The sequence below is a fragment of the Phascolarctos cinereus genome, unplaced genomic scaffold (genome assembly GCF_003287225.1).
Source record: "Phascolarctos cinereus isolate Bilbo 61053 unplaced genomic scaffold, phaCin_HiC Scaffold_1;HRSCAF=81, whole genome shotgun sequence".
Classification (NCBI taxonomy): domain Eukaryota; kingdom Metazoa; phylum Chordata; class Mammalia; order Diprotodontia; family Phascolarctidae; genus Phascolarctos; species Phascolarctos cinereus.
In genome coordinates this window covers 186088970-186116120 of record NW_027555514.1, presented here as the reverse complement: position 1 = coordinate 186116120, position 27151 = coordinate 186088970, and the positions used below count along the sequence as shown (strand labels likewise).

Genomic DNA, 27151 nt, shown 5'->3' with positions numbered 1-27151 from the left:
TTTCCTTCTTGAGATTCTTTTTTTATGTATTTTTATTCAGTTTATTTTGTTTTCAGTATCAAATTATCTCCTTCCCTCCATCCACTCTGCCATCCACTGAGAAGGCAAATACAAAACAACACCCATTATAAACATGTCAGGCAAAGCAAATTGCTGCAATAGTCATATCCAAAAAAAATAAATAAGTAAAAAAGAGAGAGAGAAAGAAAGAAAGAAAATAAAGAGAAGAAACTATGTTTCAATCTGCATTCTGAGTCTACCAGGCCTTGTCTGGAGGAGGATAGCGGGTTTCTTCATGAGTTCTTTGAAATTTTGGTTAGTGTTTGTACTGACCAGACCTATGAGGTTTTAAAAATTGATTATCTTTACAATATTGCTGATACTATATAAATTGTTCTCCTATTTCTGTTCATTTCACTTTTCATCAGTTCATACAAAGTCTTCTCAGGCTTTGCTGACAACTTTCTCTTCATCATTTCTTACAATACAATTGTATTCCATCACATTCATGGTATAACTATGGTATAACCATGACACGCTCAAATGTTACCCAACTAATGGCTATCCCCTCAATTTTCAAGTCTTTGCCACCACAAAAAGAGCTGCTATAAATATTTTTGTACATATAGGTCTTTTTCTTTTTTTAAAATCTTTATTGGGTTCAGACTTAGTAGCGATATTGCTCAGTCAAAATGTAGGCAGAATTTTTTAACCTTTTGGTCATAGTTCCAAATTGCTCTTCAGAATGGTTGGACCAGTTCACAGCTCAACTAACAGTGTATTGGTGTCTCTTTTTCCACATCCCCTCCAGAATTTGTCATTTTCCTTTTCTATCATGTTAGCCAATCTGATGGGTATGAGGTGGTACCTCCAAGTTGGTTTTATATGCATTTTTATAAATTATTAATGACTTAGAGTCATATGACTATTGATAGCTTTGATTTCTTATTCTGAAAACTGCTTGTTCAATATTCTTTGACCATTTATCAATTGGGAAATGGTTCTTATTTTTATAAATTTTGATTAATTCCCTATACGTTTTTAAAATAAGACCTTTATCAGAGAAACTTGCTGCACAAATTTTCCCTAGTTTCCTGCTTTCCTTCTCATTTTAACTGTATTATTTTTGTTTTTCCAAAACCTTTTTAACTTTAGGTAATCACAATTATCCATTTTACCTGCTGTGAACCTCTTTATCTCTTGATTCATCATGATCTGCTCCCCTATTCATAGGTCTGATAGGTAATTTCTTCCATGCTCCACTAATTTGCTTATGAGATCACTCTTTACGTCTAATCATGTACCCATTTTGAGCTTATCTTTATAAATTCCATACCAAACACAAATCAATGCTATGAACTGTAGGTCTATGCCTACTTTCTGCCAGACTACTTTCCAGTTTTCCCAACAGTTTTTGTCTGTTATTTGTCAGAATGTTAAGAGTTATTTCTAGTCCTATAAAGTAATTCTTGCCCCAATAGCTGGGATCTTTGGATTTATCAGTCAGTTAATATGATTATTTGCTTCTGAATATTGGGTACCTAACATCTTTATTTCTTATCCAGTACCAAATTGTTTTGACAATTACAGCTTTATAGTATAGTCTGAGAGCTGGTACTGCTAAGTCCCTTTGCTTCCCATTTTTTTTTCTGCATTGATTCCTTTGATATTCTTGACATTTTGTTCCTTCAGATGAATTTTGTTATTATTTTTTCTAGCCCTACAAAGTAATTCTTTGGTAGTTTGATTGGTACGGAACTAAATAAGTAAATTAGTTTACATAATATTGTCACTTTAATTATACTGGCTCAGCCTACCCATGAGCAATTAACATTTCTCCAATTGTTTAGCTCTTTTTTTATTTGCATGAAGTGTTTTGTAATTGCATTCTTATAGTTCCTTTGTGTGTCTTGGCAGGTAGACTCTTAAGCACTTTATACTATCCATAGTTATTTTAAATGGAATTTCTATTTTGATCTCTTCTTGTAGAGATTTTTTTGGTAATGTGCTGAAATGCTGATGATTTTTGTGGGTTTATTTTATACACTCCAACATTACTAAAGTTGTTAATTGTTTCAATTAGTTGGTTGTTTTTTAGTTGACTCTCTAGGTCTAAGTGAACCATCATATCATCTATAAAAAGTGATAGTTTTGTTTCCTCTTTGACTAGACTTATTCTTTCAAGTTATTCTTCTACTCATGCTGCGGCTAGCATTTCTAGTACAATATTTACTAGAATGGACATCCTTTCTTTACTCTTATCTTACTGGAAAGACTTCTAGCTTATTCCTATTACAGATAATGCTTGCTCTTAATTTTAGATAGATTTTACTTATCATTTCAAGGAAAGTTCCATTTCTTTCTATGCTTTCTAGTATTTTTTATAGGAACGAGTGTTGTATTTTACCAAAAGTCTTTTCTGCATCTATTGAAATAATTATATGGTCAATTAAGCTTATAGTTTTCCTAATATTGAACCAGCCCTGTGTTCCTGGTATAACTAGCCCGGTCATAGTGTAAGATCTTTGCGATAGGATTCCTTCTATACCAATTCTTTTCAAACAGTTTATGTAGTATTGGAATTAATTGTTTTTAAAATGTTTGGTATAATAAAACTTGTAAATCTGTCTTATTCTGGATTGAGTTTTTCTCCCCTTTAGGGTGTTAATTTATGGCTTGTTCATTTTCTTTTTCTAAGATAGATTTACATAATCTATTTCCTGTACTGTTCTTCCAGGCAATTTATATTTTTGTAAATATTCATTTATTTCGGTTAGATTGTCAGTTTCATTAGTATATACTTGGTAAAATAGCACCTAATAATTACTTTTATTTCTTCTTCATTGGTTGTCAATTCACTTTTTAAAATTTTTCATGCTGTGACAAAACAGAAAAATGATAAATGTTGGAAAAGATGTGGGAAAATTGGAACACAAATGCATTGTTGGTAGAGTTGTGAAATGATCCAACCATTTTGGAGAACAATTTGGAACTATACCCAAAGGGCTATAAAAATGTGCATACCCTTTGATCCAGCAATAGCACTTCTAGGGCTATATCCCAAAGAGATCATACAAATGGGAAAAGCACCCACATGTACAAAAATATTCATAGCAGCTCTTTTTGTGGTGGCAAAGAATTGGAAATTGAGAGGATGCCCATCAATTGGGGAATGGCTGAGCAAGTTGCGGTATATGAATGTAATGGAATATTATTGTGCTATAAGAAATGATGAACAGGTTGACCTCAGAAAAACCTGGAAAGACTTGTATGGTCTGATGCTGAGTGAAGTGAGCAGAACCAAGAGAACTTTGTACACAATAACAGCCATGTTGTACAATGACTAATACTGAAAAACTTAACCTTTCTCAGCATTACAAGGATCTAAGACATCTCCAGAGGCCTTGGGATGGAAAATGCTATCCACATCCAAAGAAAGAACTATGAAAGTTGAATTTCCATTTTTTTTTCTTCTGTTGAGTTTTGGTTCCTCTTTCTGATGGTTCCTCCTATTGGTTTTAGTTTTTGCTTACAACTTCACTAATGTGAAAATATGTTTAATAGGAATATAAATGTATAGCCTATATCAGATAGTGTGCCGTCTTGGAGAGGGTGGTAGGTAGGAAGGGGGAGAAAAATTTTCAACTCAAAAGCATATGGAAGTGATTGTTGATAAATCAAACTAAGTTAATAAAATTTTAAAAAAATAAATTTTTCGTGCTAGTAATTTGGCTTTCTTCTTTTAAGTAACTTAGCCAATGGCTTATCTATTTTATTGTTTCAGTAAAAAAAAAGTTCCTAGTTTTATTTTTTTTAAACTTTCAATTTTGTTAACCTCTCCTTTGATTTTTAGGAATTCTATTTTGGTGTTTAATTAGACATTTTTAATTTGTTGACTTTTTAATGTTTTTAGTTGCATGCCCAATTTGTTAATCTTCTCTTTCTCTTTTTTATTGCTGCAAGTAATGTAGAGATATAAATTTCTCCTAAATAATTTTTTTGGCTGCATCCCACAAATTTTGGTATGTTGTTTCCTTGTCATTATCTTTAATGAAATTATTTATAGTTTGTATGAGTTTTTCAACCATCCATTCTTTAGGATTAGATTATTTAGTTTTCAATTGCTTTTTAATTTATACGTCAAAGGCTTTTTATTGAATGTAATTTTTATTGAATTGTAGTCAGAAAAACATGCATTTAATTTTTCTGCATTTGTTTGTGAAGTTTTATGACCTAATGGCCAAGTTTTGTGAAGGTAACATACACAGCTAAGAAATAGTTATACTATTTTCTTTTCCCACTCAGTATCCCCCAGAGGTCTATCATATCTAACTTTTCCAAAATTCTATTCATCTCTTTAACTTCATGGCCTTTCCTCTCCACCCAGGATCTGACTGTCTCCCTCAGCTAACCTAGAATGGAAAAAATGACTCATTGTGACTTTTTCTTGGTTTTCTTGATCAAAATCTGTTCTGGCATGTTTTCTATGTTGTTTTAGAGAAGGTATGTTGGGTGAGCTAGGCAAAAATACTTCCTCTCACCAGCCTTCTTGACTCTGCTTCTCCTTCTTGAAGTTCTAATCGTTTTTATTCTTTTTAATCCTCCTTAATCCCTTATATCCTCTTTAATTGTCCTCCATCTTGTTCTTTTTTCAACCCAGAAGTAGAACCTGAACCAATATCTGGGCCTAGAGATGAATCTTTTTTAAAATTTTCCTCATTTCCCCCAATTTTTCCTCCCCAAATTCAAGCTCTCACTTTCTTTACTAGCCTAAACTCTTTCACATCACCTAAATATTCCCTTCTTGTTCAGCTCAAGTCCTCTCTTTTCCTACTCCTCCCACAATTTTCTCTCTCTTTTTTTGGCTAGGCAATGGGGCTAAGTGACTTGCCAGGGTCACACAGCTAAGTAAGTGTTATGTGTCTGAGGCTGGATTTGAACTGAGGTCCTCCTGAATCCAGGGCCAGTTCTCTATCCACTGTGCTACCTAGCTGACCCGAACAATTTTCTCCTAGAGAAGATTAAACTGAGTCCATCAGTGCCCCCACATTAACAAATACAGGTATTCAACCTACTGTGGACACATTTTTTTTAATATTGCAAAAATGAAAAGTAACCCTCTGTGCAACCCTCTCACCAAATTCCTCCTGATTACCTTCTCTATTCCATGGATACATCCAGATAAATCCAGAACTGCCCTCCTCTGAAGATTGTGGCAAGGGAATAAGGGGGAGGGGTGGCCACTGGTATCTGTAACTGGATCCCAGTTCTGGGCTACAAACAAGGGAATGCACAGGAAAAACCACTCCACCAGAATCTGTGATAGCTAGCCTCTTTTCACTCTGGTCCCTAGGTCTATATTGCTCTTAGGTCACTGTTTTTTTTTTCTGCTCCTAGGTCTATATTGCCTCTGCTAGGACTGATCTTGGCTTTTCCCCACTGGCTTCTGTTCACTCCAGATTGAAATGTAAGCCATAGCAGTCTGCCCCGTCCAACACTCTATTCCAGGGGTGGGGAACCTGTGGCCTCGAGGCCACATGTGGCCTTCTAGATCCTCAAGTGTGTGGCTCTTTGACTGAATCCAAACTTTATCCCATGAAAAAGGAGTATGATATAATAATTAGGACACTGGACTTGGAGTCAGGAAGATCTGGGTTCAAATACTACTCTAGACACTGTCTAACTGTTTGACCGAAGGCAAGTCACTTAAGTTTCACTGTACCTCAGTTTCCAGATGTGAAAAATGAGGGAGTTGGACTTCATGGCCTGGTAAGGTCTCTTTCAGCTCTAATCTATGACCCTATAATGGTAGCTCAGTCACAGTTTCCCACTCTCTCCCTTTCAAATGGTAACCAAGGAATCTGATTCTCTCAAGGTCGACTGTTGCAGAATAGCAGACAAGACATCCCAGCCCCACTCTGAAGGGTGGAGAGATTTTTTTTTTAAGGACAAAAGAAAAGGAAACAGGGAACCTTGAGATTTGTAGGGCAGTGCATGAATCTCATAACTTCCTGGTGCCTCACGATTGTATTTTCCCCATGGGAACTTTCTGGTGTCCTCACACTCCCCAAGTTGATGAGAAGGATTGCGAAAATACCTTCAACCTATTATGTTTTTAAACTAACTATAAATTATTTGGGTTTCAGGGTTTTACTTGATCTTGTTCCCTATTTTGGTGGTGGTGGTGGTTGTTTTGAGGTTGCAATTGTATTTTTATGGGGTTTTTTTTCCATCAGAGATTACATGTCAAGTGGCGATTGCATGCTTCCTGGCCACCACCTGGTAAGGACCTGATGGGAGCAGCACAATGATATCACCAGAGGGCATTATTAATCCCACAATTTCAGAGGCTTGATGGGTTTGCCTTCAGTCCTCATGCCCTATTTCCTAGATGTAAGTTCCCTGCATATGCCGCTGCATTGATAATGTATTTGTGGGAGAATGTGCTCCCTGCTTAAGGGGACAAGGTTTGATTGCTACTTTTTTCACTAGGATACTTCATTAGGGAGTATTCCACTACCTGTGTGCTCTGGGTCACAGATCCCACCACCCACACAATTTTTTTCAAGAGGAACCATATATTGCTTAGGGTTCTGGATATAGCAAACATATTCATGTCTTTGCCATACCTCCTGGACCACTCTGTCTCCCCAAGGATGGACCAACCTTTCCCAGATTTAGCTCCAGGGCTTTATTTATGACTTTCTTATCCTGGTACCACTTTGCACTAAGATCCAAGACTTTGGAAATGCATATACATTCACAAAATGATGTACTTGATAAACCTGAAGTCAAGAGATTTGGATTCAAATTCCTTTTCTGAGACTTATTAAGTGTGTGATTATGAGAAATCCTTTACTTCTGATCCACAGTAACCTCATCTGTAAATTAGGGATTTAATACTTATCCTGCCTACCTCACATGGCACAGTGAAGAAAGCACTTAAGGGACCTCCAAAAGCACTGGATAAATATGAGAGATTAGGAAGGATGCATTTATTAAGCACTTACTATATGCTAGGCACACGATAAGCGATTTATAATTATTATCTCCTTTGATTAGGCGCTACAGCCAGGGCATATGCAGCCCACGTGACTTTGTGTGTTTATAGAGGCCTTGAATTTGTTTTCCCCTGCAAAGGGCCAAAGTTCCCTGGCAGAGTTTGGCTTCTCCACTGTAGCCAAAGTCCAGGGCTCTGCACACATTGCTAGTTGAAGTATAGATATGCCAAACAGATACGGGCAAAAGAAGAGACACAGGTGGAGAGAGGGTCTGTATGTTGTGTTGTGTGCAAACTGGTGTTGGTTGGATAATGTTCCTGACCCCTGCTGATGATGCTGTGTTTGCAGGATTGCATGTGCATGAACATGCAATCCTTAGTATGATAAGACATAATGTGATACACATGTAAAGCGTATGTTCTGTGACCGCTTCATGCAGTAAGTAGCCAGAGTTGTATCAGCCCTCCACACAGTGATTCTTGTGCTAAACTGTCTACTGGTGGGCTTGTGCCTATCGTGTAAACATTACCTGTAGCAGCCACCTTGTTTGACAGATTATAACCTCTCCAAGGTCAGGGACTCTGTCTCTTTTTGTATTCATTGATCTATTCCCTTCCCCATGGGCACAGATCCAAATTCCTAGGGAATGCCTATTAAAAGATGAGCGGCATTGCACACCCCGTCCAAAGGGGCACTGCAGGGGTGCGTGTAGTGTGCTGGGTAGTCTATACATCGTGGGCACGCTAGAAAAGTGTGCTGGATTTCATCGTGTATTGCACTGTGCCTTTTATCTCTTGTGGTGAACCCTGGCCTCCCTTTAGTCTGCACTTCATGGATTGGCCTCAAGGTGGCAGTACGTTCTCATGCCTGGGACAATGGATGGGGGGGTAGGGTGTTCAGGGAGAGTAAGGAGGTGTCCTCCTCGAAAGCCACAGGACCAACATCTCTTCTGGTGCTCCCTCACCCTGGTGCGGGATGTGTATTTGGTGTATTGTAGGTGGGGGAGGGGAGACCCTGGGCCAATACTGCAATTAGGAACGTAAGACAGGTGATGAACGCAGAGGGGACACGGTGGGCAGACACTGCATTTGGGAAGTGAAGAGTAGGGAATAGAAGGAAAGCACAGAAAGGCAGGGTGGTGAAGCAGGAAGAAGACTGGAGACCAGTGATGAGATGTTTCTTTTCCCTTGGGAGAGAGGTAGTGGGGTACAGGTAAGGAACATTGTCAGAGGTAGTCAGTTGGTTTTTCTTTCTTATAGGGGAGAATTCATGTGGGAGGATGTGACTATGTTGCTTTAAAAAAAGGTACTGGTAAAATATTTTTTAAATTAAGATAAAAGCACTTGACTTGGGAGCACAAGAGAACTAATTTGATAGCCAGTCTCAGGCGCCGAGTAGCCGTGTGACCATGGGCAAATCACTTAATCTCTCAGCCTATTTCCTTATCTGCAAAAAAGTAAAATTGGGGGCAATACCTATCAGATGTCACCCGAAGGTTATTGGGAGTGAAATGAAAGTGTATTTCATGGAGAGAGCACTGGTCCTGGAGTCAGGGGGACCTGAGTTCAAAGCCAGTCTCAGACACATGATACTCACTAGTTGTGTGTCCCTGGGCAAGTCACTTAACCCTGATTGCCTCACAAAAAGAAAAAGAAAAAAAAAAGAAAATGTATCTCAACACTTTGTAAACTGGATAGCCCTATGTAAATAACAGAATGCATATAGATGTATAGTCATTTTTTTTAATCTTAAAAAGGAGAAAAAGAGCATCAATGAAACTAAAAACACCCAAAAGAAAGCAGGTTCTGAATGGTTAACAGACAAGCAGGGGAAGTGTTGGTACCAGGGTGGTAAATTTAATATACCTGTGATTTAGTCATTTCAGGCCTGTCCAAATCTGGGGTTTCCTTAGCAAAGATACTAGAGTGGTTTGCCATTTCCTTCTCCAGCTCATTTTACAGATAAGGAAACTGAGGCAAAGTTAAGTGACTTGTCCTGGGTTACACAACTAGTAAGTATTTGAGGCCAAATTTGAACTCAAGAAGATGAGTCTTCCTGACTGCAGGCCCTGCACTCTATCCACTGTGACATCTACTTGCCCCATATATTTGTTAAGTCAGACATGATAGAGATTCATAGTTTTATATACAACCCTCTTTTTTCCACTCTTTGTATGAAGACATGTTTATTTATTTTTATTTTTGTCAAGTTCATAATAAAAAAAGAGAAAATATATATTCAAAAGTGTTTTAAACTAGGGAGGCATGGGTTTAGGAAGAAAGTGGAAGGGGTTGGACTAGGGACTTGTTTGGAGCCTCAGAAAAAAGGCTGAGCCAAGATTAGAGGAAGAGACAGTGACAGATAAACGAAAGAAGACAGAGGCAGAGGGGCAGCTAGGTGATGCAATGGATGGAGCACTGGCCCTGAAGTCAGGAGGACCTGAGCTCAAATCCGGCCTCAGACCAAACACTTGACACTTACTAGCTGTGTGACCCTGGGCAAGTCACTTAACCCCAATTGCCTAAAAAAAGAAGAAGAAGAAGAAGAAGAAGAAGAAGAAGAAGAAGAAGAAGAAGAAGAAGACAGAGGCAGAAATAGACAAATGGAGAGAGAGGAAGACCAAAGGTAAATCACTTAATTTTTCTGAGCCTCCTATGTAAAATGGAGACCACATCATATTTGCACCATCCATCTCACAGAGTTGGGGAGAAAGTGCTTTGTAAAACTTTACAAGTACTACAGAAACCAAACTAAGCTGATGAGGAGCCAGGTAGGCCCTGGGAGAGGTGGGTCATGGGGGTCTCCCAGGGAAGCAAAAACATAGAGGAGGCATAGGCTATGGAGGAACCACAGGCCATCCTGCTGAGAAAGTGGCATTTACTTGGTGTGGAAAGGCAAATCTGGAGGAAGGAAGAAGCTGCTTTTCAGAGGACTGTCCCATCTTTATGTCAGGACCACTCCTGCCAATGTTGCAGGCTCTAACTCTGACACTGGCTCTCTGGCTCCATTTCTTCTGTCTTGTTTTGTCTCTGAGGCCTCTGAGCTGCATCTTCCAGGGCAGAAAAACTCCCAGGCAGCTTGTAGGGAAAACGAGGGATACTGACTTCAACACTCCTCATTGGACAGAATTAGCCCCTTCTCATCCTTCTTATTCCTCCCCAGCTCTTCCCTTCTGAAGCCCAGGGGCAGCTTTCCCAATGCACTTCCTCCCCAGGCAGATAGGGAGTAGGGCCTGGGGCAGGGTGTGTAATCTTCGGGGAAGGGAAAAGGTTTTTGGAGAGGATCTCTGTGAGGAGGGTTCTCTTAGGAGGGGGAATCTTGGGGATGGTCCTGTGGACTGTGGATCTACTTTCCAGGAGGTAAGACCATATTCCAGAGTTTACCTTGCTTTGTCGTAAGCGAAACACAGCAGCTCCTACCCCGGAAAAGAGAAGCAGTAAAATGCCAAGGCTGACGAGAAGAGGGAGATATTTCCCTCCTTTCAGGACTTTTGGGTTCCTCCCAGAGAGCTGGGCACCTATGAGACAAGGTAGAAGGGAAAGAGAAGAACAAGGCTGTGGTAGTTGAAGGAGGGATGGACCAGGAGAAGCAAAATGGAGAACAGAATTTGGGGAAGGAGCAAGGTTCAGGGAACCCAGAAGAGGGGGTCAGGATTTGTAGGCTGAGGTTGGGATACCATGGGATTTGGGGTCTCAGACCTGTGCCCTGAAGCCCCAGGTTGTAAACTACAGCTCCACATTGTTGTGTCCCTTGATATACTCGGCACTGCCACTGCTCGACCTGTAGCTCCTCATCTCCCAGCTCCAACCAGGGCCCTGGTGGGTTTTCCAGAGTCTGATTATCCAAGGTGGTCCACAGGAAGTGCTCTTGCCTCAACGTTGGGGTCACCTCACAAAGCAGCCCTTTTCTGGAACTTGAAGATCCAAAGGATTTAGCAGTCACTGTGAGAAATTGGGAGAAGGATCATTTGGGGACCCTGACCTCATTCTCTTCTCATTCCCCTGCCATGTTCTCCCAATCTCACTACTCTCTATCCTATACACCCCAAGGATCAGATGGGAAAGAGGAAGGTTTGAGCCTGGATGAGACAAAATAGTGATGCATTTCAGAAATAGGGAAGGCTAGGTGGGGAACTGGTTTGGGGAAAAAGATGAGTCTATTTTTAGGCATACTGCGTTTGAAGTTAGTAACGAGACATCTAGGATGTATCCAATAGGCAGCCGGTGATACCAGACTGAAGATCAGAAGAGACATCATGGCTAGAAATAACTCATCATACCTTGTATTGTTAGTTTTCAATCAACAAATATTTTTATGCTAAACTCCTACTGATCATGGCATGGAGATACTCTTGAGTTCTTGAAGACCATACAAGCAGAGTTTAGAGCGTGGCTTTGTAATGACCTGTCTGTTGCTCAAGGACCAGCCCAATAACATTTGGAGATGTTCATTGTCAATCACAGTCATTATCAAAGATCATCTACTAAGATTAAGGGTGTATGCAAGCACTGGAAGTGACAGGAACACTCCCATTAACAAATTATATATCCTCTAAGTATTAAAGTATCTAATCAGTACATATGTCATCTCTTCAAAGAGAATTCAACCTCTTCGAGAGCAGAGACTATCTAATACTTTTTGATGTCCCCCATGGCACAGTGCTTCAACCAATGAATGTTTATTTCTTGTCAAACTTTGGCTAAAAACACTGTAAAAAAAAAAAGGAGGGGTTCTTTTGTGGACATTAGAGTGACATCTATAAAGTATAACCATCCTTACATAATAATTTCTGCTACTCTTGCAAATAAATGAATGAATGAATGAATGAATGAATGAATGAATGAATGAACAAATACATGGATGAATGAAGGAAATTCCTGCCAATGTGCAATTATAGTGTATAATCACAAGGGCAGAGGGCAGTTATCAGCGATTCTTCCCTGGAAAAGTAGAGTGGAGCCAAGTCCTCTTGGAGCAACTTAGGAGAAAGGACAAGTCTGAGCAACTCTGCAGGCCAAAAATGGTAGTCCGGTCTCCTGGGCCAACCTGAAGGAATTTCAGGATCAATAGTCTGGAAGCAGGAATTTTAGGGCCTGCCAATTGTCACTGGTCAGATAGCTTTCTAGTGCCCGGATTGTTTTAACATTCCTTGCCTTAAAGCTTACTCTTTTTCTATAAATAAAAACCCCTCTTCTGTAAATAAACACTTCAAGGTGACTATTGCACTGAGGCCGCTAGCTAAGTGCTGGGCCTGGAGGTGGGAAGACCTGAATTCAAATCCAGCCTCAGATACTTACTAGCTATGTGACCTTTGGCAAGTCACTTAACCACCATCTACCTCAGCTTTGTCAGTAAAAGGGAGACAATAATAGCACCTAGCCCCCAGGGTTGTTGTGAAAATTAAATGAGATAATATTTATAAAACAATTAGTAGCACAGTGACTGGTGCTGAATAAATGATTGTTCCTTCCTCCCTCTATCCTTTCCTCAAATCTCAACAGAGGTTCCAGCTAGGCCTAGGTCAAGGGAAGGCCAGATATGTAGAACAAACAAAGATTAATAAAGGAGGCAAGGTAGGAGGGGGCTAAAAGTACAGAAGGTATTCAAGCTACTAAGGGGTGGTCAGCTCCAGGAATATTTAACATAGGAAAAAATTCAAGTGATTCTAGGGTTTTTGCTTTCTTTCTTTCTTTCTTTCTTTCTTTCTTTCTTTCTTTCTTTCTTTTCTTTCTTTCTTTCTTTCTTTTATTAATTAGTAGTATTCCCCCGAACTTAGCACGTAAATACTTGCTGGAATGGAGATTGTGGAGTACTGTGATCTTTGATCACTGGATCAATATAGAAAGTTGTCATTCTTTTACAGATAGTTCATCCTAGCCTAGATCCTCATAAAGAGAAGGTTTACAGAATATATTCCACCTCCCTCAGTAAATGAGTCTAGCCTTTACTACTACCCCTTACAATTATTTCCTTGCAACCTCCTTGTCTCACTTCTAGAAATTCTTAAAGCCCGTTTCTCTTCCTTAGCCAAAGACTGAGAGCATGCAAAAAAAGGTTTTTTCCAAAGGTCTATGGAGCAGCTAGCACTTTCTGTACTTTATAAGGGGTGGGGAAGTAAGCAGAAGTGACCTGAGCCTCTGAACACTGCCCAGCAGCCCGAATTTTTGTGAGGATTTATTATTAAATTTGTTTATTATTGACTCTCCTGTCCACTGCCCTTCCTTCTCTAACTTCTAGAACCATACCCAGCCTGGACTTCTTCCCTGTTCTCTGACCTGTAATGACAGCTAAGGTGACCACTGCACTGAGCTGATGCCCTTGAAAACTGAGGCTGCAGTTGTAGGCCCCTGCTTGGGCTCTGCTCACATGGTCCAGCCTCAGGGCAAAGCTGCTTTTGTCATCTCCGGACACAAGGCAGCTGCCTCTGCCCCAAGGTAAGGTCCACTGGGCAATTAGCCCTGGCATAGTTCCTAGAGCAGGGCTGAGATGGCAGGGGAGCTCCACCTTTGATCCTTCTCCCACATAGACCGTCTTCTGGGTTAGGGGCTCCAGACCTAGAAAGAGGGCAGAATCAGGTTCAAAGGCCCACAACAGGGTTGTAGGAAAGGCAGTATAAAGACGCAGGGGGAGGGTGCATGGGGAGGTATAGATATATATCTATATATATATAAATAAAAAGGCTGGTCTTGCAGAAGAGAGTTGGAGGGAATGAGAAGAGAGAAAAGGCTCTCCTAGTCAGGAGTCATGGAAGAAAAAGACTTCATACCTCCAGAGAGGATCTAGTGAGTATAGAGGGGGTGCCAGGACTGAGAATCCTGGCAGCTGGGCTGGTAATAAAAAGGAGAGAGAAAAATGGAGCAGGAAGTAGGAGGAGCTGAAGGCTCCAAGGAGAAGCTTCTGGGAGTCCTCAACCAGTTCTGGCTTCTTATTGGGTGCAGAAAAGGATGGAAACATTTGCCAGAGGAGTAGGACTCAGGGGATCATAATTACAAAGGAGAAGGCTGATGGAGGAAGAGCCTAGTGAGGTGAGCCAGGAAGGGGTTTGCTAAGACCAGGAAAGGATGATGCAAATAAGTCTAGAGGGATGAGTGCAGGGAGTGGGAGAAGCTGGTTTTGTCACCAATAGGTATAACGGAGGAGGTAGAGAATAAAAGAAAAAGGAAGGTTATAGTGGGAAAAGGGAACAGGAATTCTGAAGAGGGAAAAGGAGGCTGTAAGTTACCCAGGACAGTGAGGTGGTGGGTAATGGAGACATTGAATCCATCTGGGTAGATAACGTGACAGTCCCAAGGCCCAGCATCTGAGAGAGTGACGTGGGACAAGAAGAGTAGACTCCCAACTGGCAAATGCCGGGAAGATGGGATTATGGGTACCCGGCCTCGAGACCAGAGCACAGCTTCCGGGAGGTCTGGACGGTTGAAAGAACAGTTCAGAAGGACCAGCCCTGAGGTTATAATGGGCCCAGGAGGGCTGGCAGTCACTACCAGGAGGGAGAAAAGACATCACTCTCAGTATATTTCCACAATTACATTGTAAATTCCTTGATAGCAAAGCCCTAGTCTCTCATACTCTGAACCACCCAGCCAGTACCTAGCACTGTGTCCTTGCACGTAGCAGGTGTTTAATTAGTATCTGGTGAATGGATTAAATCATATTTCTTACCCACCCCACTCTCCAAGCCCACCCATAGGATCCTCCTGTCCTTTGTCTCCTACTACAAAGGATGAATGAATCACATTCTTGTCCCTCATTTCGGATGAGGAGTCAAATCCCTCATGCTCACTATGAGTAGGAAGAGGATAATGATACAATGTCTCCACCACTCCTCTCTTAATTTAGCTCACCCCTGACCCCACCCTCTTCTTCCTCTCCCCCAGAATTTTTTTTTTGGGGCTATGATGTGGTTGCAAGGTTAGTGGAGTGGGGGTGGGGAGAGGTGATGCTAACAGAGAGAAGGCTTCTCGTAGGCTCTGTTGAATTTCAAGTTAGTTAGCCTTGGGAAATCATCTGGTCCGATTTTAAGGTGAGGAAATTGAGGTTGTCACCTCCTCATGACTCTTTTCCTGGCCCCAGCTTCCCCGGCTCATTCATTGCCTCCCCCTTACGTACCAGAGGCTTGGCCAAAGCGGAGGCAGAGGTGACATCTCAAATCACCATTCTCAAAGTGGACCCGGGCTCGGTACTCCCCAGCATCTGTGAGCCAGGCTGGGCGCAGCCATAGTGAGAAATCTCCCTGGTGGAGGCTGAGCCCTCCTAGTTGCAGCCTGGGCTGTGGGGGAAGCCTAACACTCCGCAAACCACCTGGCCCCACCCTGAACACTGTGTACCAGCTGGCTTGGGGAGTCCTGTGGAAGGGGAAAAAGAGAGAGGAGCAAGGAAGAAAGAGATAAATTGTCTGGTAGGAGAGAGGAGAAATGACACCTAAATTGTAGAGACAAAGATGAGGCTTGGGGTTGATGGGACAGAAAAGGAAGAGAGAGAAAGAAGAACTCACAAAAGCTCAGAGCTGGGATCCCTTGAAGATAATTGAGTCCTTTCCTCTCATTTCATAGATGAGAAAATTAAAATGCAAAAGGGAAATGTCACAACTGCCACACACCCATTCTAGTTCTCTGCATTACAGTATGGAGTGATAGGGAGCAAGGATACCCTAAGAGCAGTAATTGGATTGTCATTGAACAGAAAGCATCCCATAGGATGCTGGAATGGCAGAGGCCTATTTCTTGAGGAGACAGGGAGTAGTAGAATGCAGGCTAGGCAACCTAGAACATCTCAGGGTGGGATGGGATGGATTAAAAACAGGCAAGCCCAGGGTGAAGAGTTAAGAGGGAGAAGATGAGGGGGTTCTAGGTGATAGGGAAGTTTGGGGAATAGAACAAAGGGCCTGGAAACAGGAATAAACTGGTGGACAGGTGTGAAAGGTGTGATTTGAGGGGGAAAGAGGTATCACTACAGTTTGAATTGAATTAGACATTTGGGTTTCTGAGTTTGGGGTCCATACCTGTCCTGCCAGCGCTGCCAGGTGACAGTCACCCTCCAAAGAAAACTGTGCCTCCTAGAGAGGTTTTGGTGGATGCTTGAGAGGATGCAGGGGAGCTGAACAGGGAAACCCTCTTTAGCCCATACCACCTGGACTTCTTTCCTGGGTATTTGAGTCCCTGCTGGAGAAGGAGAGAAGCTGGGGAAAATGAGGTAGAAACTGGGGAGAGTGGCTTAGAGTTACACAATCTACCTGAGGAAAACTCTTAAGACAGCCCACTCAAAGATGTGGCAATCTCCAAGGAATCTTATAGAGAATCCCATCCACCCAATTGCAGGTACACAGAAACCAGCCCCTCTCCACGGCTTACCTCTGGCAACCAGCAACAGTAGCAGCAGTTGGGCTAGGGATCTCACCTCCCACAGCATCTCTCCTCCAAGGAGGCCTGAATAGGCCCTCCAAGGAAGCACAGGCTAGAGATGATGGGAGGGAAGTGTAGGGAGGATGCCAGGAGAAAGATAGAGCCAGAGACTAGGTGCTAGGATATGGAGGTAGAAAGCAGGAAGTAAGAGGACAGGAGGAATGGAGAGAGAAATCAGGTGAGCAGAATTCAGAGAGGGCTGAAGGAATAAAGGCCAAAGAACAAAAGGGAGAGGCTAGTGCTGGAGTGGAGTACTTCTCTGATGTCCTGTCTTCCCAGTAGCAATGATACCTCCTCCTCTTTCTCCCCCACGGTCCCCACTTCCCCCCTCTATTGCCCCCCTCCTTCCACCTCTGGGGCTCACTGTTTTCGATTCACATCGGAAAGTGTGAGGGGGCTGATTCCCAGCAGCACCAATCCCCGCCCCTACTGTTATGTTCCCCTTGTTTACTTCTTTCTGTCCTGGGTTCTTCTCCCTCCCTAACCCAAGGTTCTCTCTGCCCTTCACTCCCCCACCCAAAGGCATTCCAAACCTGCCCTTCGTCTACACTTTTCCCTATTAGAATGTAACCTCCTTTAGAGGAGGGATTGTTTCATTCTTTGTACATATATATCTCCAGTGCCTAGCAAAAAGCCTGACACATAGTAGGTGCTTAATACTTGCTGATGAATTGAATGACTGATTCACTCCCACCTAAAGACCCTTCCTTGGTTAACATTCCTTTTCTTCACACCTTTTGCCTATTCTTCTATTTCTATCACCCCTCTCCCTACCTAGGATTTCTCCAAGACTTAATTCTCCCCACAGTCCCCACGGTCCCAGGGAATAGGGCAAATTGGGAGGCAGCCCTGCACCCCAGAGGAAGATAGAGGTACAAATGAAAGCCCGCCCCTGCACACTTGTTCTACTGCTAAGATCACAGTATTTAGAACTGGTAAGGATCTTAAGAAATTGCATGGTTTAACTTTTCTATTTTATAGATGAGGAAACTGAAGCGCAGAGAATTAAAGTGCCTTGCCCAAGATAAGTAGCAGCAAGTAGCAGTTGGAATTTGAACCCATATCCTCTGCCTCCAAATGTGATGCTCTGGTTAATACCTAGTAGAGGCCAGTGAAGTAATGAAAGACTTTGAATAGAAAGATGAAGCCCATTGAGTCAAAAATGCCACTTAAGCCACCCCTCCTAATACCTCAGGTTTTAACCCAAGCTGGTCTTGAACCAAGGAGAGGAGAAAGAAGACTTGGCATGAGACAGAAAGATGGTGAGACACAGGTGCAGAGAAAAACACTAAGAGAAAGAGATATAGACAAGAAAAGATCGATTTCAAAGGAGAGAAAGAAGAGGCATTTAAAAAGGAAGGAAGGGGGACAGCTAGGTGGTGCAGTGGATAGAGCACCCGCCCTAGATTCAAGAGGACCTGAGTTCAAATCCAGTCTCAGACACACATAACACTTATTAGCTGTGTGACTGTGGGCAAGTCACTTAACCCCTATTGCCCAACCAAAAGAAATAATAATAATAAAATAAGGAAGGAAGAAGCCTTTCCAATTGTTTTTTCTATTCTCCTCTCTCAATTCGAGAGAGACCCAAAGGCATGCTCTCCAGTTCAAGAGTGTGCACATACACACACACACACACACACACACACACACACACACACACACACACACACACACACCCCAGCCCAGAAGGGGCATGAACATAGTTTGGGGAATCTTCCCTTTTTCTATTAGAGAAAATTATATTAATAATTAATTTTAATAATAAAATAGTAATTCACATATGTAGAGGTTTCTGTTTACAAAGGACTTTATACACGTTACTTCATCTGTTTTCTCAATAAGCTCAAGATGCAAGTATTATTACCCTCATTTCACCCATGAGCAAACCAAGGCTTTGGAAGGCAAGTAAGAGCTAGGACTCTGAGTGCAGGGATCTTTCCACCTCACCACAATCTCTAGGGAGATGGAATAGCTCAAGAGGAAGACAACAAAACTTTGGGCAGTCAAGATTAGGTCCCTAAACTTTAGGGATCCCAGAGTGCAGCTCTCATCCTTGCCCACACCCCTTTTCCCAGTAGCAATAAGCATGCTACTCCCCTCTTCCCTTACAGCTTCCTGTCTTAAGCCTTTTTGTATTTGCCTGGGTCAGCAAAATTGCCACAATCTCAATAGCTTTATGCTCCATTCAGCATTATGTCTTTGTGAATGTATATGCCAATGTGTGTGCAAGTGTGTGAGGGAAGCAGGAAAGGAGAGGAGGAAAAGGCATGGGAGGGTAGAGGGCACACCCCAGACATCTTCAGATCTACTTCCTCTCAGAGAATGAAGAGGAGGTGGAGGAAGAAAGGATGGGAAATTTGGTGGACAGTGATGTACAGAAAGATTTTCTATAAAGCTAATGTGGCTATCCAGCGTCTGTGTTTGGTGGGCCCCAAGTTCTTTGAGTATAGGGATAGCTCTCAGCCGGGTGGGAGAGAATTAGGGAAAAGAGGATTGTTATTTCGTTATTCCCTGAAGAGAGGAAGATTCCCAAAAGACTGAAATTGTACCTTTGTTCTCACACACACACACACACACACACACACACACACACACACTGGTCAGCCGGGGGAAGCAGGAGGCAGGTTAAAAACAGAAGCGCGACCATTTCTTTATTAAATTATACAAAAAGGATAAAGGGGAGAGGGGGCAGGTGTGGGGCTCAGCCCCAACCCCAGCCTGGTGCTGTGAGGGGGTGGGGAATCTGAGGGAGATCCAGGGATCAGGCAGGGAGAGTGGGAGAGAAGGCAGAAGGGGAAATCTAGGAATGTGTAAAGGGGTAGAACTGGATTTTGAAGAATCAACTGGGGGATGAGAGGAGATATGAGGATATGGAAAAGAAGAGTAGTCTGGGGAGCAGCTGGGGAGCTCAGGGATAGGGAAAGTTCAGGAGGTGAAGGAATAGAGAGGTAAAAATTGGGATATCTGGAGAGGGAACAGTAAGAAGGCTGGGGAGAATAGGAGGGGGACAGCTCCGGGGAGGAATCCAGAACAGGGAGCCAGGTGAAAGGCCGCTGCACTTATCCCTCCCCATCTCACTTCCAGGCCCCAGGGGGTCCTCCCCACCCTCAGCCCAGATGGCTGAGGCTCACACCGATGCCCCATTTTCTGTCTTCTGCCTTTTGGGATCGGCTTCATCCTGCAGAGGGAAAGAGGATCTACATGAGTGCAAAACAGAAGCAGGATCCCCTTCTCATCCCAGCTCTGCCCCCTACTCCGGAGGATCTCGGTTCAGACTTGAAAGGGGCCCCAGGAGCTGTCATTCCCCTGACATCCCCTCCAAACCCTGGACCCAGCCCCAACCTCATCCTCAGCAGCTCTCTTCAGTGCGGGCCCTTCATCATCATCTTCCTCCTCTTCCTCATCTGTGAAGCCAGAAATTGGTCACTGTGGAGGGGCAAAGGTCATCTCCAGAGACCACTGGAAGTAGCCCCTGACCCTTGCTTCAGTTCTTCAACTCTGACTTGATTCTACTTCCATAGTTCCCCATCATCCCTGACACTCTTTGATCTCACCTTCCTCTTCACCCTCATCATCATCTTCTCCATCCTCTGCAGTTTCCTCCTCCTCCTCTTCTGCTCCATTCTCCTCCTCCTATGAGTACCAGAAAACAAGATCATGTTGGTTTGGGCATGTACCCAATAGATTAGTCCCTGGGAGGAGGGGGAGGGGGAGGGACAGGGACCTCAGGCAATAGACCCCCAGGGATGTTAAGGTCTCATCATGGCTCACCACCCTCTCTTCCCCTCTGTACCTCTACCACGTCTTTCTTCCTCTCTTTCCGACTAGTTTTCTCCTCTACTTTTTCTTTCTTCTCCTTCAGGTCCTGTGGAAGGGACAAACAGGTCATCTGCCTCTTACCACCATATTCACCAAATAGTGAATTGCCTTTCTATCACTGTCCTGTTCTCCCCTTGCCCCCACCCTCAAGCAGCTCCCTGGAAGAAGGGAGGGCATTAGTATGGTGTGACAAAGCACCCCAATGCCTCTTCATGTGGGACAGGAAAGGTGCCAAGTTTTACTCTAGATAACTCCTCCCTATAGGCTGCATGTGGGGAAGGGATTGAGAAGAAACAGAAGATCATCACCTTGGTGGCTTGCTGATTCCCACTTCCCTGAACACCCCCTTCTCTGCCCCCCACCCCTCTTTGAGTGGCTGAAAAGCTCAGCTCAGCAAAGCAAATCCCTTCCATCTGCTCTGGCCCTTAATGCCCCACCCCCTCCCAATGTCCCTCCTCCTCCGCCAGGCCCCCTCCCACTGCCCACCCTTCTGCCTTTTGTCTACCTCTGGGGCCTCTATCTGAATGTTTTCTCTTGAGCATCACTTACCCCCCCCACCTCACAGCCTCCCCCAGCTTCGTTCCCCTTTGGTCTCCTCCTTTGTCTCTCTTAGTCTCTGTCTCTGTGTCTCCCTTTTATGCTGGATATTCCTCCAGACATTCTACCCGAACTGAAGCAGCACTCCACTAGTGTCCTCCTCAGCCCTCAACTCTTCCTATACTAGGTCCCAAAGTGGGTCACAAGGTCAAGTGCCTTCCCCTGACTCCAGCTCCTCCTTCCTTCTGCAAAGTTCTTGCCGGGGGGGGGGGGGGTGGAAGCAGCCATTGCTGGGGTAGCAGGTCAGGTGGGGGATGGGTACCAGGGGGGAAAAGAGAAGGAGAGAAAGAATGAAGAATAGGATGGAAAGAAGACATAATACAATAAAAATAGACAGGTGGCTTATGGCCCAAGGCCAGGGAGCAAGTCTGGGATGGTCTGAGAATGCAGAAGGGGGTCAGGCTCACTCCTCCAGCACCTACTGTCTTCCTCTTTACCCCAAGAGGCTCAGCATTCTCTTTACCCCATCCCCACTTCAAGTCCCCTGTGAGTGGCTCCTATCAGTAGGAGCGGAAGAACAAATACTCATTAAGGCTCAAAGTCCTCCCTCCCCCTCCCTCTTAACACTGTAAGGGTATTTTTTGTATCCCTTTAATTTTCCATGTGATCAGTTCCAATGTGAGTGTGCAATACTGTGTGCCTCAGATTCCACACATGTTTACTTAATTCTGTCTACGAGTAGGTCACTCTGTATGTCCCCATTCTGAAGGAAGATTAGAAGGGGGGGAGCCTAGTGAGAGTGTGTTACATTTGATTGGTCTATAGAGACTCTCTTCCCCTCTCCATGAGGAAGCACCTACTCTCTTTCCTTCTCTCTTGTAGTCTCCCCTAACACCCTGCTTCTCTATCCCCATTTCCCAGCCACATGGTCTGTAGGTCATTTCTTCCACCTCTTCTTCTTCTCCCTGGGGATAGGGATGGTCTCTCATCCTAGCATTAGAAAGCTGAGATTCGGTCCAGGCTCCTTCCTATCTCACTAGGAGGCCCCGTGCCTCTTTAAGCTATGGTCTGAGTTTCCCATCTGGGTCAGGAGAGATAAGAGAGGAAGGAAGGGGGAGACAGCTACAAAGTGCCAGGAAGGCCAAAGTCCAGGGGACTGAGTCCACTCCTCCTGTCACCCCTGCCTGGCTTGGTCACTGTCTGTCCCTGGTTTTGTTTTGTTTTTCCTCCCCCAAGAGGGGTACAAGGCCCTAGTGCTACTAAGCTTTCTCTGTGCCAAGCATTCTCTGGCCTCATTTACACACTTCTCCCCAAACACTGACACAGACAGACACTGATTCAAATACACACACAGAACCAAAGAGAAGTACCCAAGCTATAGTATACACAGAGACACATGGCCTGGTGTCTGGACATCTTAACACGATATGCACCAAGACCACAAACAGCACAACAAAGACACTGTGCATTCATGACCTCTTCTCCTCCTCCCCCGCCCCCAGCCCCATCATGGCTCTAGAATCACAGATTTACAGCTTAGAATGCAGTTTAGAGCTCCTCCAACTTCTTCATTTTACAGAAGAAACTGAGGCCCAGAAAGGAGAAAGAACTTGGCCCAAGGTCACCCAACCAGGTAGTGAGTGGACAGTAGACCAGAACTCAGGTCTCCTAATTCCTAGTTCGGAGTTCTTTCTGCTGTAACAAGCTGCCTTTCATGTGTCCTAAAACCACTCACATACTGACACACTCAGACCCACAATCACTTCACACTGAGAGGTACATACCCATGGTTGGTTTTACATATAATAACACCTAACTCAGTCACATGCCATCACACATAGTATATACTTTGTTAGGCTCCCATGAACATACAAGCATAAGAATCTAAGAGACCAAGGACAGGAACACACACTCTTCCCTCCCTCCCCCACTGCCTTTAATCCCATTGGTTCTGCCTCCTTTTCTTTGCCAAGCCTCAGGGAGGCCTCCACCCCCAGCTCTTCAAGCTCCCAGGTCCCCAGCTCTTGGCTTCCAGCCTCTAAACCTTGGCCCCATTAATTTCCAAATCGGCCCTCTGACAGGACTCGGCAAGCTCAGATGAGAGAAGGAAAGGAGGACTAGAAAAGAGGAAGTTGTAACGGAATGCAGGGCAGGGGAGAGGGATGGCGTGCACAGATTTAACCTCTCCTTCGTTCTTCCCTTTTTGCCTAAGGTATCCACAATCTTTAGGAATGGGGACGGGTTCGATGGCGAGAAGGGAAAGCTAAGGGCCAACTGCGGGAAACAAATGGATACAGACGGAAGGGAAGGGAAGGAAGACCGCAAATGGACAGACAGTGGCTTTAACCTCTGCAGGGAAGAGGCAGGGAGATCGGGGCAGAGGAGAAAAAGAGCCTCTCGAGGCTCCGGTTCCACTCGTGGATCTCAAACCTCTTACCGGGAGTCAAGGTGAGGTCGGACGAAGAAGAGTGGAGGCTAAGGGGCCGGACGCGAGGTGAAAGAAAAGTGAGAAGAAAGACAGGGAGCACGGCACAGAAAATGACCAGGTCAAGGAGGGGCACCCGGGGCATCCGAGGGAGCACTTTGGGGTCCTCGGCAGCAAAGGAGCCGTAGTGGCGGCGGACGGGGAAGCTAGAGGGCGCTGGCGGGAGCTGAGGGGAGCCGGGGTATGGAGAGCCAGGCTCCCGAGCGGGCGGCGGGGGAGGGTGCCCATGGCACAATCCAGAAGCTGCTGGGGAGCCGAGGGGAGTCGGGGAAGGAGCTCGGGGAGAGGCGGCGAGAGATGCCTAGAGGGAGAGGGCGGCGCGGGACGCGGAGAGGCAGCGGATCCGCTGACCCCGAGGGCGCAGGGCTCAGGGCTCAGTTCCCTGCGCCCCCCGTACCTTGGCGCTGAGCTCGGGCGCTGTCTCCACGCTCTTCTCCGACATGGTGCCGGGGCCGGGGCCGGGGCGGGCAGGGAGCCGGGGTCCCGGATCCCGGGAGGAGGGAGCCCCTGGACGGCTGGGGGGATCCGGTGGCGGCGACTGCGCTCTCTGCAAGCTCCGACCCCCCGGACGAGGACGGAGAATGGGGTGGGGCGGGGGAGGGTTTGGAGCAGAGACCCGCAGAGAGCTGTCCTTCCTTCAGCCCGCAGGTGCACGGCTTTCGGTCCCCAGGTCCCTAGGCTCGTCGCCCCCGCACCAGCAGAGCCGCCGCCGACCAGCCGCTGCCGCCCACGGCCAGGGAACCCGCTTATAAGGCGGCGCTGCCCGACGGGAGGGGCTTCCCAGGGGTGGGGCAGGCGGGAGCTGGGAGGAGAGGGGAGGAAAGGGAAGGCAAGGCTAGGAAAGGAAAGGGGAGGGGAGGGAGATGAAAGAGGAGGTTGGAGAGGTGGGGATAGGAGGATGGAAATGAGAGGAGGAGGAGAGGGGAGAGGGACAGAGAAAGAAGAAACAGAGACCCAGAAAGAAGAGACGGAGAAAGAAGACAGACGCACAGGGAAAGAAGAGACAGAAGACGGAGGGAAGTGGGAGAGAATGATAAAAGGAGAAGACAGAGACAAAGAGTCAAAAGTCATACAGGGAGACAGAGCAGAGACTGAAACTGGAGAAAGGATGCGACCGAGGGGATGAAGGGAAAGGAGAAAAAAGAGTGGAGTGGGAAGGGGTGGGGCTCTTGTTAGGTGGGCTCTCTCCAGATTTCTGATTTGGATTTCGGAGGCAGTTCTTTAGGCATGGGCTAGGAGAGAAGGCCAGAGGGTGTAACAACTCTTACATTTAAAATATGTTTATTATCAAATGTTAATTATTAAAACATTCTCAATAATTTGCACAATTATTCAAATAAATACATTATCAAATGAGATAATATATGTAAAGTGCTTTGCAAACCTTGAAGTGCTCACGTGTATACTCGAGCTGTCGTTGTTATTATTTGCGCTCAAAAAGCTTTAGAAGAGAGGCCTCGGGAGCCAAGCTGGGTCGGGGCAGATGTGAAGAGTAAGGCAAGTATTTGACTGCTATGGCAAGGGACCATAGGCCTGAGAACAGAGGAGGAAAAAGCTGCTCCCGAGCTTAACTTCCTGAGCCTGGCCTCCCCTCCCAATTCCTTCGATCTTCCCTTGGCACCTTTGAAGGATGGAGATAGAGGGAAGGAGGGTCCACACTTTTAGCTGAGGAGTGACTGGAATTTGTGTTTACTTCACCCTGACTCTGAGGAACATCCAGAGCCTCTTTTCCATGATCCTCTGCTTACTCCAATCTTCCCATCTCCTAACTCCTCTCAACTAATTTTCTTCCTCTTGGTCTAGTTCTTTGTAGTCACCTCTTCTTTTGCCCCCACCCCCACCCCCAAGTTACTCTCTAATTACCATTATGTTTTCCCTATATCTGCTTGTCTCCTTTGAAACTTGACTTTTACTTCCATTTCATCTTCTCTCCACCTTCTCCATCCTTTCATATCATTTCATCTCCTGACCATGTCTGTCATCCTTTCATTTGTTCCCTGTTCTACCCACTTCTCCCCCTCATTCTTTAAATTTTTTACCCATTCTTTACCCATTTTTGTCTTAGCCAGGCAGCACTCTTATCTGCTTCCTGTCTTATCTGGCCTCATGACCTGGACTTTCTCAATCTCAACCATTTCTCCCCCCATTTTGCTTAATTTTTTCCTTACTTTTTCTTCCCCTCTCCCCCACTTCTAGGGCAGATACATATTTATTAAGAGCCTCTTATGTGCCAGGCACTGTGGTAAGCATAAATATCTCATATGATAAAATGAGTCTCTCTTCAAAGTCTCTCTTCCCAAATATCTCTCCTTCCTTTCTACTAACGTAACCTCATATTCTCACCATGTTTCTCTTTCACTCATTCTCTCTCCTTGAATCTATCACTCTTTTGTAGTTCTTGGATTCTAACTCACTCCACCTCAGCCATTCTTTCCCCTTCACCTTCAACCTAGGAAACTCAGTTTAAGCAAACTAGGAAAGTTTGCTCAATCTCAAGCTTTCTGAGCAATTGAGGTGGGAGAAGACTCAGAGACTGGATGCCTATAGAGGGGAGAAAAGGTTCTTGAACTGGGGTTTAGGGCAGGAAGTTTTATGTGTTTGTTTATCCTTATATTCTTCTACCATTATTTTTCCTCATAATTTTTTCTTGGTCATTTTCACTTGAATAAGCATCCTAATACTGTTATAATTATTAATGAACACTGTATTATTAATCCTAATAAATATTAATAATCATCATTAATATTTATTGAGCATGGAAATAAATCATTCTTGGGTCTATATCTCTATCTAATTTCACCTTGGGGTCCCCCTTCTCTTTTCTCCATCTTTTCTTCCGTGTCTCCCATCTTTACCTATGCCAGCCTCCCTCTGATCTTTCTTTGACCATATGATGTTTGTCTGTCTCTCCCAGTTCTGCTTATCTCTGTCCATCTTTCTTCGTAGCCTGTCTCAATCTTTCCCCTTAATTTCTTTCTCTTCCCACCGTGTTTCTCTTTCCCTCTTTCTTTCTCTCCCTGAATCCATCACTGTCTGTCTTCTTCCCTCTCCATGTCGTTCTCCTTGTCTCCCAGTTTCTCTCACCCTCTCCCTGTCAGTCTCCTTTCCTCTCCCTCCTGCCGCCCGCCTCCCGTCCCTCTTCCCCGCCTCCCAGCCCCGCCTGCTGTCTCGGACACCCTGCTGGGTTCTTACCCCGGTTGCCCGGGTAACCACCCCGCCACACACTCTGGTCACCTCCACCCTATCTCTCCCGCCCCCTGCCCTCCCACCACCTTCCACCACCCTCCATCCACCTTCCTCCAATTTTTCCCAACAGCCAATGGGAACACTGTTGCCAGGTGGAATGCTCATTTGAATCAGCCAATCCCAGTACCCATCCGCTTGCCCTTCCTTATTTGGGTATGGGAGCGGGGCCAGTCCCCCTCCCCCCTCCACTCCAACCCCTTGGGGGCTTTGGCCCCCAATTGCCCGCCTCTTACCGCCCCAACACACACCCCTGATTAAGAACCCCTCCTCTCAGTCCCCCTTAAGGGGATTTAGTCCCCATTTCTCCAACTGGGGCTGTCTGTGGGAGCTGTAGGGTGTGGGCTGGGCCCCCGGGGCGGTAATGGGAATGGGGTGTGATTGGGGAAGGGGCGGAGGGGGCTGGGATTTTTGCCCAGGGAGGGGTGTCTGGGAGCCGAGGCAGCTGCAGTGGAAAATTCCAGGGAGATGGAAGCGAAGAGGAGAAGCCGACACTGGGAATGCTGCCCCCAAGCTCCCCTAGAGCCCCGGAGATTCAGGGAACTGGGACACCAGGGTTCCAGGGGAGCAGAATCGAAACTAGGAAGCAGGAGACCTGGGTTCCATCCCATTTCTGGGAAGGGGTGGAGGGAGGACGCTGACCTTCTACCTGAGATAATGGG

At 45.0% G+C, this 27151-nt stretch overlaps 2 protein-coding genes across 3 annotated transcripts; both read right to left on the bottom strand.

The window, feature by feature from the left end:
* Positions 1-8774: 8774 nt before the first annotated feature.
* On the bottom strand, positions 8775-16708 carry LAG3 (lymphocyte activating 3). Of its 2 annotated transcripts, none has more exons than XM_020994356.2 (8): positions 16352-16708; positions 16003-16162; positions 15111-15346; positions 14224-14481; positions 13277-13555; positions 10700-10942; positions 10385-10518; positions 8775-10078 (listed from the first exon to the last, which is right to left on the bottom strand). In XM_020994356.2, exons 1-8 carry the CDS (start codon positions 16407-16409, stop codon positions 9980-9982), a joined length of 1467 nt encoding a protein of 488 aa, XP_020850015.1. In that variant the 5' UTR covers positions 16410-16708; the 3' UTR covers positions 8775-9979. The 2 variants fall into 2 exon arrangements, with proteins under 2 accessions (XP_020850015.1, XP_020850017.1); XM_020994358.2 differs by having other exon boundaries at positions 16003-16159.
* A 2322-nt stretch (positions 16709-19030) lies between these two features.
* PTMS (parathymosin) lies at positions 19031-23996 on the bottom strand. Its single transcript, XM_078155592.1, has 5 exons — positions 23644-23996; positions 20199-20270; positions 19960-20038; positions 19748-19809; positions 19031-19583 (listed from the first exon to the last, which is right to left on the bottom strand). Exons 1-5 carry the CDS (start codon positions 23686-23688, stop codon positions 19533-19535), a joined length of 309 nt encoding a protein of 102 aa, XP_078011718.1. The 5' UTR covers positions 23689-23996; the 3' UTR covers positions 19031-19532.
* Between the last annotated feature and the right edge of the window lie 3155 nt (positions 23997-27151).